Source organism: Protobothrops mucrosquamatus, unplaced genomic scaffold (assembly GCF_001527695.2).
Source record: "Protobothrops mucrosquamatus isolate PMUCROS unplaced genomic scaffold, P.Mucros_1.0 scaffold6, whole genome shotgun sequence".
In the NCBI taxonomy this organism is placed as follows: Eukaryota; Metazoa; Chordata; class Lepidosauria; order Squamata; family Viperidae; genus Protobothrops; species Protobothrops mucrosquamatus.
Genome location: NW_015386393.1, coordinates 3823947 through 3836881, shown reverse-complemented (window position 1 = coordinate 3836881; position 12935 = coordinate 3823947). Strand labels below are relative to the sequence as shown.

The following is a 12935-nucleotide window of genomic DNA, read 5'->3' as shown; positions in this document are numbered from 1 at the left end:
AAAGACATTTTCCCTCCCTCTCCCCACTTTGCAAACTGCAACGAACGCACACACAATTTTTTTTTTAAGCTTCTTGCGGATAGAAATTGAGGATCTGTAGGAAGGCGTTGTAAGACAGGAGTAATGCTGCTTTCAGCCTTTGTAGAATCCTTCTTTTGGTTCTGTCACCTCCCATTGTAGCAGCTTCTTTCATGATAGCTATATATCTTGTCTCTCAACAGAAGCTGAGCCGGGGCTTTCATTCCCACGCCCTGCCCACCCGTTCCTATAAATCCCACTTCTGACACCATGATCTCTGCTAAGGACAAGGCAAAGGCTCCCAAAGACAGCATGACGCTTCTTCCCTGCTTCTACTTTGTTGAGGTAAGGACAACAAAAAAATGGCTTCCTTGCCCATCACCCCCTGCCTCAAGAACTGGAGGAAGATGGAGGATCAGGTGGCTCAAAGATTTAAACTGGGCATCCTAGTTTAAGGGTGACCGTTGAACCCCCATCACTGTGGCTCATTAGCACAGACTTGATTCTTCCACTCTTTGCCCCGGGCTCAATCTCTTTGTTTACTTCCGGCCCCCAGTTGCCCATTGTCGCTTCCTCCATCGTGACTCTCTACTTCCTGGAGCTGACAGACCTCTTCCGGCCAGCCAAGGTGGGCTTCCAGTGTTACGACCGAGCGCTTTCCATGCCCTATGTAGAAAGCAATGAAGAAATGATTCCTTTGCTGATGCTGCTAAGCTTGGCGTTTGCAGCTCCTGCAGCTTCTGTGAGTATTATTCGTTTGTTTGTTCGTTTGTTTGTTTATGTCCTGCCTTTATTATCTTTTATAAATAACTCAAGGTGGTGAAAATGTGTAATATGTCCTTGTCCTATTTCCCCGCAACAACAACCCTGTGAGGTGGGTTGGGCTGAGAGAGAGGGACTGGCCCAAAGTCACCCAGCCAGCTTTCATGCCTAAAGTGGGAATAGATCTCACAGTCTCCTGGCGATTGGCCCAAAGTCACCCAGTCTGTTTTCACACCTAAGGCAGGACTAGAACTCACAGTCTCCTGGTGATTGGCCCAAAGTCACCCAGTCTGTTTTCACACCTAAGGCAGGACTAGAACTCACAGTCTCCTGGTGATTGGCCCAAAGTCACCCAGTCGGTTTTCATACCTAAGGCAGGACTAGAACTCACAGTCTCCTGGTGATTGGCCCAAAGTCACCCAGTCTGTTTTCACACCTAAGGCAGGACTAGAACTCACAGCCTCCTGGTTTTTAGGCCAGCACCTTAGCTACTACACCAAACTGGTTCTTGGACCATGGTACATTCCTCTCCTCCTCTTTTACGCATTGGATTTATAACCTGCCTTTATCTCGTGCAACTCAAGGTAGTGCACATAATGCTCTCTCCTGTTTGTTGCACAACAACAACCATGCAATGTGGGTCAGGTTGAGAGGGAGGGACTAGTCTAAAGGCCCCCAGCTGGCTTCCATGTCTCAGGGAGTAGTAGAACTCAGAGTTCCTTGGTTTTTAATCTAGTAGAGGGTTGCTCAGCCTTGGCACCTTTAAGATGTGCAAACTTGAACTCCTGGAATTCTCCAGCAAGCATGTTGACTGGAGAATTCTGGAGTTGAAGTGCACCCAACATAACTTTGTCAAGGTTGAGAAACATTCGTCCAGCAACTTAACCAGTATCCTACATTGGTTCTCAATTCAGACTTTTCATTATATTTGCTCACTGGAAAACTAATATCCCAATGGACAGTTCACAGTGGAGGAAAGGGATTCAAGATGACATTGAACCTATGTGATCAAAGTCCCACTTTCTCACCCTGAAGAAGACCACCTGAGTCATTAACAGCTGTCTATTATTCCTATATAGCTCCTTCAGGAACACGGCAACCTTCTCCAACAGGGTCCTTCCACATGGTTTGGGACCACAATTCCTAGTCACCATCTGGGAGTTAAAGACCCAAGGCATCTGGTCGAAAGCTGGCTGGAGGAAGGTGACATACGGGATTCTGCTGGATCAATTCCCAAACCCCATTAATTCCACCATTTCCAACGGTGACCAGCAAATGCTCACCAGATGGGCTCGAAAGCAAGTGTCCTCTGCTTAGTTTTTCCATTTATTTTGGTCCCCTGAGTTGGATTGCTGGTTCAAAAATCCATTTGGTCCACCAGGAGGAGCCTCCAGACAGATCCTGAAGTTCAGAAACGAGGGTTGTGCAGCAGTTCAGATCAAAAAGGCAACATGTGATTGAGAGCATCCATGGGCCCATCTAATTTCTCATGCTGGCTGGGAAATTCTGGGAGTTAAAAGTCCATCGAGAGAGAGGGGGGGGGAGTGTGAGTTCGGGACAGGCAGATGGGAGAAAGGAGCTGGCGGTCTGATGCTGCTGCTTTGCTTGGCAGATCATGGTGGGCGAAGGCATCGTGTATTGCTTGCAGTCAAAGATGAAGGGCCGTAGCAATACTGAAGGCAGCATAAATGCTGGTGGCTGCAATTTCAACTCCTTTCTCCGCAGGACGGTCCGGTTTGTGGGTAAGCTTATTTCCACCCTTCCTAATTGCTGGTGGGGAAGTGTTCTGGTTACTTTGTTCCCTTTTTTTGGCTTGTTGAACGTTTCTTTTGCACAGTATGTACACCAAGGACCCCACCCCTTACTCTTGTCCTTTCATCCATTCCACTAGTGTCTCCTAGGCCTTAACCTAAGGTGACCAATCGTCCTCCTTTAGGGAGGACGGTCCTTCTTTTGTAAGTTCTGTCCTCTCTCGAAAAGCGTCCTCCTACATGTCCTCCTTTTCGATATTTGAAGACTAATCTGTAAATCTCCGTAGTCGATCGATGCCGATCCGATCCGTTGCGTGTGATGTGACGTATTTGTATTTGACATGACGATTTGTCAAGGCTCGGTACAGTGCAGCGAGACGCGATTATGAGACGCATGCACTCCGCACAGGAGAATTGTTTTGAGAGAGTGCGCCGCGCGCAAGAGTGCGCCGCACGCAAGTGGCTTTGTTTACTTCTTACCGAAACACGACACGGCACACACGCACGCATTAGACTCACTTTTTTTCTTCAATTTATTTGTGTCCTCCTTCTCATTGTAAAAAGTTGGTCACCTTACTTAACCTTAACTGAATTTGCTCCCCCTTCAGGTGTCCATGTGTTTGGCCTCTGTGCCACAGCCCTGGTGACCGATGTCATCCAATTAGCCACAGGATACCACGCCCCTTTCTTCTTGACCGTCTGTAAGCCCAACTACACTCTCTTGGCTATCTCCTGTGAATTCAACCCTTACATCACTCAAGATATCTGCTCAGGTCAAGACCAGCATGCTATTCTCTCAGCCAGGTGAGCCCACCTCCCTTTCTTTTACATCTGCTCTGGAAACCAGATTTTGCCGTCCTGTGCAGTCTGGTTATTTCTAATGAAAAAATATTTTTGTTCCTATATTTATAATTGTTTTTATAACTTCCATTTATGTGCCGCCCAGAATGACTCTGGATAACAAGATGGGCGGCATATGCGCAAGTACAGCATAGGTGGCATCTTGCTCAATAGTAGTAACTGTGAGAGGGACCTCGGAGTCCTAGTGGACAATCACCTAAATATCAGCCAGCAGTGTGCTGCAGCTGCCAAAAAGGCCAACACAGTGCTAGGCTGCATTAACAGAGGGATAGAATCAAGATCACGTGAAGTGTTAATACCACTTTACAATGCCTTGGTAAGGCCACACTTGGAATACTGCATCCAGTTTTGGTCACCGCGATGTAAAACAGATGTTGAGACTCTAGAAAGAGTACAGAGAAGAGCAACAAAGATGATTAGGGGACTGGAGGCTAAAGCATATAAGGAACGGCTGCAGGAATTGGGTATGTCTAGTTTAATGAAGAGAAGGGCGAGGGGGGACATGATAGCAGTGTTCCAATATCTTAGGGGCTGCCATAAAGAAGAGGGAATCAAGCTATTTTCCAAAGCGCCTGGAGGCAGGACAAGAAGCAACGGGTGGAAACTAATCAAGGAGAGAAGCATAGATCTTGATTCCTCTTTGAAGGACTGTCACTCTTGTTAATTGGTCACCTTGTTGGACGGAGGTCTTCGCCACTTACGAGGTTGTGACCTTCAAAATTTCTTCTCTGACCTGTCGGTAAACAGGCTAATGGTATAGGGTTTCCTGCCTGAGCAGGGGGTTGGACTAGATGACCTTCAAGGTCCCTTCCAACTTTACTACTATTATTATTATTAAATAAATATGAATCAAATCAAATCAAACATAAATAAGATAAATAGTTTTAGATCTTTTTAATAATCCTTTTTAAATTTGTTTTATTATATGTGTTCTTACTCATCATTAGATCATACTCAGTGCATTTTTATATATGTATGTATGTAAGTAGCCTACAATTGGATATTTTACTGTTTCTGGCCATATGCCTGTAATAAACTGATTTGATTTGAATAAATAAATCATTCGTTCAAGCTTATCTCAGTTAATCAGTTGCTATCACAACAATATTGTCAACCACAGTTTCTTAGAAAGTTTGCATCAAATTTTTGGGAGTATCTGACAGTTATTTGCAAATTTATTGTTAGAATTATATATAAAACCAGCTTTAGCCAACATGCAAGAGATAAGAGGTACTGAGATAGTGAAAATAGATGTTAATGCTCATAGTTAGGATCTCTTTCCTAAATGAACATTTTTGCAGCAGGAAACTAGTACATAGTCCCTTATACAGGTAGTCCTCAACTTATCATCACAGTTGAGCCCAAAATTTCTGTTGTTAAGTGAGACATTTGTTAAGTGAGTTTTGCCCCATTTTACAACTTTTTTGCCTCAGTTGTTAAGTGAATCACTGCAGTTGATAAATGAGTAACCCGGTTATTAAGTGAATCTGGCTTCCTCATAGACATCGCTTGTCAGAACGTTGCAAAAGGGGATCACATGACCCTGGGACACTGCAGTTTTCATAAATATGAACCAGTTGCCAAGCATCTGAATTTTGATCACATGTTCACGGGGATGCTGAAAACAGTCATAAGTCACTTTTTTCAATGTCTTTGTAACTTTGAACAGTCACCAAGCGAACTATTGTAAGTTGAGGACTACTTGCATGCTAGTTTCTGCTTGCATAGTTGGTTAACTATTATTATGACTGAGCACCAATAATAATCTGTTTTGCTACCTATAGATTTATTGTCTCATTCTGCTGTACTTATAAAGTCAGACATATAGGTAGATTGTACCTGTTTTCCCCATTACTTTTAACTTCTCACTTAATGACCCGCATGTCTTGGGGTTATGACAACAACAGGAACTGCCTGAATTTCTGTCACTAAGCAATGCAGTCACATGACATTGTGCTTTAGGATTGCATCACTTAGGGACGATTCCAGTCCTAATTGCTGTGATAACTGAAGAATTAACTGAATGGGTTTAATATTGCTATTTTTTACATGATTCAGTATCTATTCCAGACATGTCAAACACAAGGCCTGGGGCCGGATGCAGCCCGCGAAGTGGTTTCATGTGGTCCGTGAAGCCATCCTGGAAACAGTGAGGGAACGGCCCCCTCTGCCTTGGCCCTGGCACAGGCCAGCCGGGAGCCAATGTACGATTTTGGCACTTGCCCCGGTGGACCATGCCTTGGTACTTGCCCTGGTCCCACCCCCTTCTGCCAGAGACCCTCAGATCTATCCCACTCCTGCCCAGGCCCCCACAGGCACCCTTGATGCAAATGATGTAGAACTGGCCATGCCCACCCAGTAGGCCACACCCACTCCATCCACGCCCACCTAGTAGGCTGTACCCACTCTGGCCACACCCACCCGGCCCCCCAAGGGCAACCACAATGATGATGTGGCCCTCAGTGACATTGAGTTTGACACCCCTGATCTATTCTATGAATGTGTCAGTTTTATTTTTAATGCGCTAAATATCACTAAATGTATCCCATACCAACAAAAGCTTTTTTAGAGTCCACCATAATTTTTAAAATTGGGAAGGGGTCTGGAGAGCCGAAAGTTTTTTTTAAAAATGCCTAAGTGCTTCCTAAGTGCGGTTCTGGTTGAACTTGTCAGTGTGTTGGGAAATTAAGGTCTCCTGACTGTAGATGGACCATGGATATATGATTTCTTTCTCCCTTCTAGGAAAACGTTCCCTTCTCAGCATGCCACGCTGTCTGCGTTTGCTGCCGTCTACGTATCCGTGAGTTTTACTTGTTAATGTCAATACCAGAAACAGCCAGGCTCATAGAATAGAGAAGTGCTATTTAAGACCGACAAAGCCTCCAATAGCTGAGATGCAATTATGTTTTTAATGCAACAGAAAGAGAAGCTTATTAAAGACATACTAGGGCATAATCATATTAACTTCAATGAACTGTAATTACATTTAAACCTAATGAAATGAAATTTAATTTTTTCTTGGATACTGCAGACAAACAGAATGCCTCCCTTCTGCCCCTCCCCCAGCATGTCACTCAAAACAAAAATCACCCCAAAATCACTATTCAGGTGACCCTGAGGGCACAGATAAACCTCCGAGTGGCCTGAATGGCTCTCAGAAAGAGTGCTAACGACCAGATGACTGTAAGGAATATAAATCCTTCTATTCTCCACCATTCAATCAGAACTGAAGAAGCTTCTTGGATGAGAAGCAAAAGTCTTCCAGGAATCAAGATCACATGAAGTGTTAATACCACTTTACAATGCCTTGGTAAGGCCACACTTGGAATACTGCATCCAGTTTTGGTCACCACGATGTAAAAAAGATGTTGAGACTCTAGAAAGAGTACAGAGAAGAGCAACAAAGATGATTAGGGGACTGGAGGGCTAAAACATATAAGGAACGGTTGCTGGAATTGCGTATGTCTAGTTTAATGAAGAGAAGGACGAGGGGGGACATGATAGCAGTCTTCCAATATCTCAGGGGCTGCCACAAAGAAGAGGCAGTCAAGCTATTTTCCAAAGAGCCTGAAGGCAGGACAAGAAGCAACAGGTGGAAACTAATCAAGGAGAGAAACAACCTAGAACTAAGGAGAAACTTCCTAACAGTTAGAACAATTAACCAGTGGAACAACCTGCCTCCAGAAGCGGTGAATGCGCCAACACTGGAAGTTTTTAAGAAGAGACTGGATAGCCATTTGTCCGAAATGGTATAGGGTTTCCTGCCTGAGCAGGGGGTTGGACTAGATGACCGCCAAGGTCCCTTCCAACTTTACTATTATTATTATTATTAAAAACAAAGGAAGTCCAGTTGCCTCTTGAAAAAGCCCCTTTGGGCCAATGATGACCTGGATGACTGAGAATCTCTATAGACATAATCACCCCCAAAAAACTTGCATAGTCCTAACCTGGTCTTGAGCTGAGAGCTGAGAATCCCACTATGTTTCCCATTACCAAAAATGGGAGTGGGGGGGGAAGGGGCTGAAACTCACCTGTTGGGGTTTAACAGGAATCTGCAGGATGCCAATTTGAAAAAAGTCTTTTTGAAAGAGAAAGTATTAGAGATTCCATATTTTGTTAGTTAATGTCTTCATATAATCAACACTAATTAATCCAACACTCATCCTGGTATAGTCAATTTCATTCTTCTGTTACTTTAACAATAATAATATGGGCACTGGTAAAATCACATTCAGTCAATTGCAAAAGGCAGTTTTATTCAGAACAACTTACATTCTGCAAGGATACTTTTCATACCATCAGACATCTGCCTATCCTGGACCCTTGGGAAGGATTCTATAGGTGAATTAAAAATGCTAAATCTAGTCTAAACGTCTGGCCGACAGTGCGATGAATGATAATAATTTATGAACTTTATGTGCCATCCGATTCCCAGAAACTCAGTTTCTCAGTTATCTCTCTCTGCCCATCCCCCCCCCCCCCCCCCCCCAGGAGGAAAAGGAGGAGGAGATTATTGAGAGGAAAGTGGATAAAGGTAAACGGGGAATGGCTTACAACTGGAACTGAAAGAAACTGAAGGCTTGGTTTTGATTGCTCAAGAGCAAGCTATTCAAACTAATGGCGTCAAGGCTAGACCAGAAAAATATGATTCAAAGTTCAGATTGTGCAAAGAAGCAGAAGAAACAGTGGATCATACACTCAACCCATAAAAGAAGATAGCACAAACTGAGCGCAAACAACTAGATAACAGTGTTGCCAAAATGATTCATTGGAATGTAAAAATTATTATGTGCCAGTAATGAAAAATCGGTAGGAACATATAGTTGAAAAAGTAGTAAAAAATGAGCAGGTTTTTATGGGATTTCCAAATAGCAATAGCACTTGGACTTGTATACCGTTTCATAGTGCTTTTCAGCCCTCTCTAAACTAAGCGGTTCACAGAGTCAGCATATAGCCCCCCCAAAATCTGGGTCCTCATTTTAGTGACCTCGGAAGGATGGAAGGCTGAGTCAACCTTATAAAGTTTGATTTAACTGTGGTTGAAAAAAAGAAAGTGTGGATAATTGATGTGGCAAAACCAGGGGACAGTAGAATAGAAAACAAAGAATTGGAGAAGATCGTAAAATCAAAGGTGAAAGATTATGGTATAAACCAGCAGTTATCAACACACTGCGTACCATACCAAAAAAACCTTAGATAATACTTAGATCTGGGCATTGACAAAAACTTCCATCTATCAATTACAAAAGTCACTCTGTTGGATCTGCACATATACTACGCCAATACATTATAACAGCCTAGGTTCTTTAGTTTGTTTGTTTATTTATTTATTTATTTATTTATTTGTTTGTTTGTTTGTCCTTCCATCCATCCATCCATCCATCCATCCATCCATCCATCCATCCATCCTGCCACATCCTTGGTTCTCGGGAAGAATGTGATGCAAATGAAGGCCAACACCAGCTAAAGTATTGGTAGCTGTGACTTCACGTTGCTCTGAAAAGATCATAATTGATTATATTTATATGTTGCTCAGCGTCTCTGTGCGATTGGGCTGTACTTAGCAAAGCTATACTGTCTCCATCGCAATCCAGCGAAAAGTTCCAGATAATAAGTGATTGGGTTGCTATACAATTTCTCTGTAATGGAATGCCTAGAATTAGATGACCTAGCAGGGGTAGGCAACCCTGGCTCTTTTATGATTCGTGGACTTTAACTCCCAGAATTCCTGAGCCAGCATGGCTAAAAGACCCCTGAGGTCCTAAGAGAAAGAAGGACAATCTGACAAGTAAGGCAGGAGCCCACAAATTGTTCAACGGTCTAGCAGTTAAAAGTGGCAGGTGGGAAGTTTGTACTTTCAGACTTGCAAGAATCTGTTCGGGTTGCCTTACAACGACGTAGAAGTAGCTCATCTAGTCGTGTTTCCTGTCCGGTTTACCCTGGAAAGCTGACAGCCTCCATTATCATCCACAGATGTATTTCAACTCCATAATCTCAGATAGCACCAAGCTCCTCAAGCCAATCTTGGTGTTCGGTTTCGCCATCGCAGCTGGCATCTGTGGCTTGACGCAGATCACCCAGTACCGCAGCCACCCAATTGATGTTTACGTGGGCTTCTTGATTGGGTCTGGTATTGCTGCTTACCTGGTAAGTGTCTGTCTTTCCAAGGGCCGTGGGAAGAAGGGGCAGGGGGCAGAAGGGCTCCTGTTTCCTAAAACTGGTAGATCCATCATGCCAGGTAACCTTTCTCAGGCTGTGTTGCTCTGAAAAGCATGGAACCTTCTCCAAAGTGGAGAGAAAAAGAGTACATACAGAAACAGTCTAGTTCCAATTGACCGGTCAGCTTTTTATAGCATGACCATTTTAAGTTACAGGTAGTCCTCAACTTACAGCCATTCATTTAGTGACTGTTTGAAGTTACAGTGGCACTGGAAAAGTGACTTATGACCATTTTCACGCCTACCGGGTTTCCCTGAAAATAAGACCCAACCGGAAAATAAGCCCTAGCATGGTTTTTCAGGATACTTGTAATATAAGCCCCACCCCAAAAATAAACCCCAGTTAAGATCGTCAGCCAGACGGACACGTTTAGTACCGTATTTCCCTGAATATAAGCCCTAACTGGGAAATAAGCCCTAATGTGTCTTTTGGAGCAAAAATTAAGACCCGGTCTTATTTTCAGCGAAACATGATACAACCACTGTTGCAGCATCCCCATGATCATGTGATCAAAATTCAGGCGCTTGACAGCCAGCATGTATTTATGACGGTGGCTCTTTCCTGGGGTCATGGGGTCACCTTTTGAGATTCTCTGGCAAGCAATCAATGGAGAAACCAGATTCACTTAATAAAGATGTCACTAACAACTGCAGTGATTCAGTTAACAACTGTGGCAAGAAAGGTTGTAAAATGGGGCAAAACTCACTTAATAACTGTCTTGCTTAGCAACAAAACTTTTGGGCTCAATTGGGGCTGTAAGTTGAGGACTACTTGTATGTAGGAATACATGTAGTCTTCGAGTTTCATCCATAATTGAGCCAGGCTATTATAAGTTGTGATGGTCGTAAAACAGGTCACCACATGACCAGATCCAATTATAATCTTCTTTATGGCAGTTGTTAAGCAAATACAGTGATCATTAAATGAATGCCGCAGTTGTTAAGCAAACCCATTGCTTTCTATGGGCCAGTTTTTGCCAAAAACCCAACTGGTTTCTGGCAAGACTGTCGTAAATTGTGATCCCATGACTGCAGGGCACTGCAAATGGTCATAAATGCTGAGTGCCCAAAGTGAAATGACATTGAAACTTTAAAATCATATCATAAGTAGCATTTTTGGGATCTTTTGCAACTTTAAAGGTCACTAAATGACTGTCGTAAATAGAGAACTACCTGTATCATTAAATCTTTCTTTTGCCCTACATTATTAAAAGAAAGTCAGGCTCAAAAGACCAGGTCCACCCGTGAAAGAGCAGTTAAACTAATTTATTGCTAATATTGCTAGCCTATGGACAGGAATCTTCTCAATGGTTAGCACCTACTTGTAGATAGATAGAAGTCAATGGAATTCAAGGGAGGTGGGACTTATAACATCTGTGGCTACATAGGGATTCTAGGCTGAGCCCTCTTTTAACACCGCCCCCAGGTTCTGCCACTTATGAAAAATAGAGATCTATTTCCATGCTTCTCTGAAATTATTTAGATCTTTACCCCATGCTCCTTGCTGCACACAGGCCTATCATGCAGTGGGCAACTTCCGGGCACCAATAGAAAAGGCTCCCTCCAACCCTCCTGCCAAGGATGCCCTCCGAGCCCTGACTCAACGTGGGCATGACTCCGTTTACCACCAGAACAAGTCAGTCAGCACCGATGAGCTCAACCCCCAGACCCGGCTGGAAGGGATGAATCGGCAAGTGCCACGTGAGAAGAACTCGCTGGGGAGCTTGAAACGGGCAAGTGTTGACGTGGACCTTTTGGCACCCCGGAGCCCTATGGGCAAAGAAAACATGGTGACCTTCAGTAACACATTACCACGGGTCAGCACCCCCTCAATGGATGACCCTGCTCGCCGCCATATGACCATCCACGTCCCAGTGGACGCCTCCCGATCTAAACAGCTGATCACTGAATGGAAACAGAAATCAGTGGAAGGCCGTGGAATGACCTTGGCAGAAGAGGTGGCGAGGCGAGTTGGCTCAGATTCCTTGGCTGGAGAAGAAGAGGATCATATCCCATCTTCCTTGTACCCCACAGTCCAGGCTCGAACGGCTGAGCGTGCCTCTATGGGTCCTCGTGTCCTCATCCAGCCAAGACCCAGGGCCACTCAACTGGTCCACATCCCTGAGGAAAGTCAAGCTAATGCGGGTGCTAATATTTCACCCAAAAGCAGCTCGGCTGTGAGGGCCAAGTGGATGATGATGGCTGAGAAGGGGGCCGCCCAACGGGTGGCCAACCCACCACGCCTCATGCAGGTGATTGCCATGTCCAAGCAACCCGGGATGGTATCGGTGACACCCAAGCATTCGGAGACATCTTCGTCTTCCACCAGCTCTGACTCCTCCCAGTACTGCTCTCCATCAGAAAGAGACAGCTCCAGTGTGGTTACCATCGATGCTCATGCCCCTCACCACCCAGTCGTACATCTGTCTTCTGGAAATGGGCCTTGGGAATGGAAGGCCACCCAGAAAGCTTCGGATGGCCAAGATGCTTACGAGCTCAATGAGATGAGCAAGGATTACCATGGGTTCCGGCCTGCCAAAAGTGCTGGAGTCTCGCCAGGTTCCTCTGTCAGCGACATCGAACAGGAGGAGGCCCGTTACGGCAGCGTGGCCACCATCAATGTGTCAGTGGGTCTGGGAGGGAGTGCATCATTGGTTTCAGCAGAAACCAGCCCTGGAGAAAGCCTTCTGGGGGCCTCCAGCCGGGAATCCACGCTGCGGAGAAAACCAGCTAGCTTAACAGTGGGGGAAAAGGATGGGCAAGGCGAAGAGACGGAAAATTATTATAAGAAGATGCAAGCCAACCGGGGATTTAAGGAATAATCCCGTCACCTACCTCTGGCCATTGCTACCCTGGGCCCCAAAGTATGATTAAAATTGCGACTTTTTTTTCAAGCAAGCATTGAATTTCAGATGGTAGGACTTTGTAATGATTATATCCGAAAACCAAGGTGAAATCACATGTTTTACCTGGTACAACAGTAATTCAAAGGATTTGAATATATATTAACAATTTTGGTGAAGTAGACAGTCTCCCGAATGGCCCAAACCTCTAGGATTCACATGGAAGACATTTTTAAACAGAGAAGATTTGGATCAAGTCACCTTTGGGATTATTCTGTCTTTGACTGCACTAGGAATGGATACTACTGAAGAATTCTTGGCTTGGTTTTCCAGAAGACTTAAAACAAACAAAAGAACAAATGTGGGTGGTATTAAAATAATCATAGATTATTCATAACTAGTGATTGTAATGATAGCAAGAGTGAGAAGATGAGACTGGAACAATCCAGTCTGGATTTATTTGGGGTGTCTTCCTGAGCAAC

At 44.4% G+C, this 12935-nt stretch overlaps 1 protein-coding gene across 1 annotated transcript; it reads left to right on the top strand.

Moving 5' to 3' along the window:
• Positions 1-288: 288 nt before the first annotated feature.
• On the top strand, positions 289-12432 carry PLPPR3 (phospholipid phosphatase related 3). Its single transcript, XM_015810062.1, has 7 exons — positions 289-363; positions 575-760; positions 2393-2522; positions 3140-3335; positions 6135-6192; positions 9366-9539; positions 11125-12432. Exons 1-7 carry the CDS (start codon positions 289-291, stop codon positions 12430-12432), a joined length of 2127 nt encoding a protein of 708 aa, XP_015665548.1.
• The last annotated feature ends 503 nt before the right edge of the window (positions 12433-12935 follow it).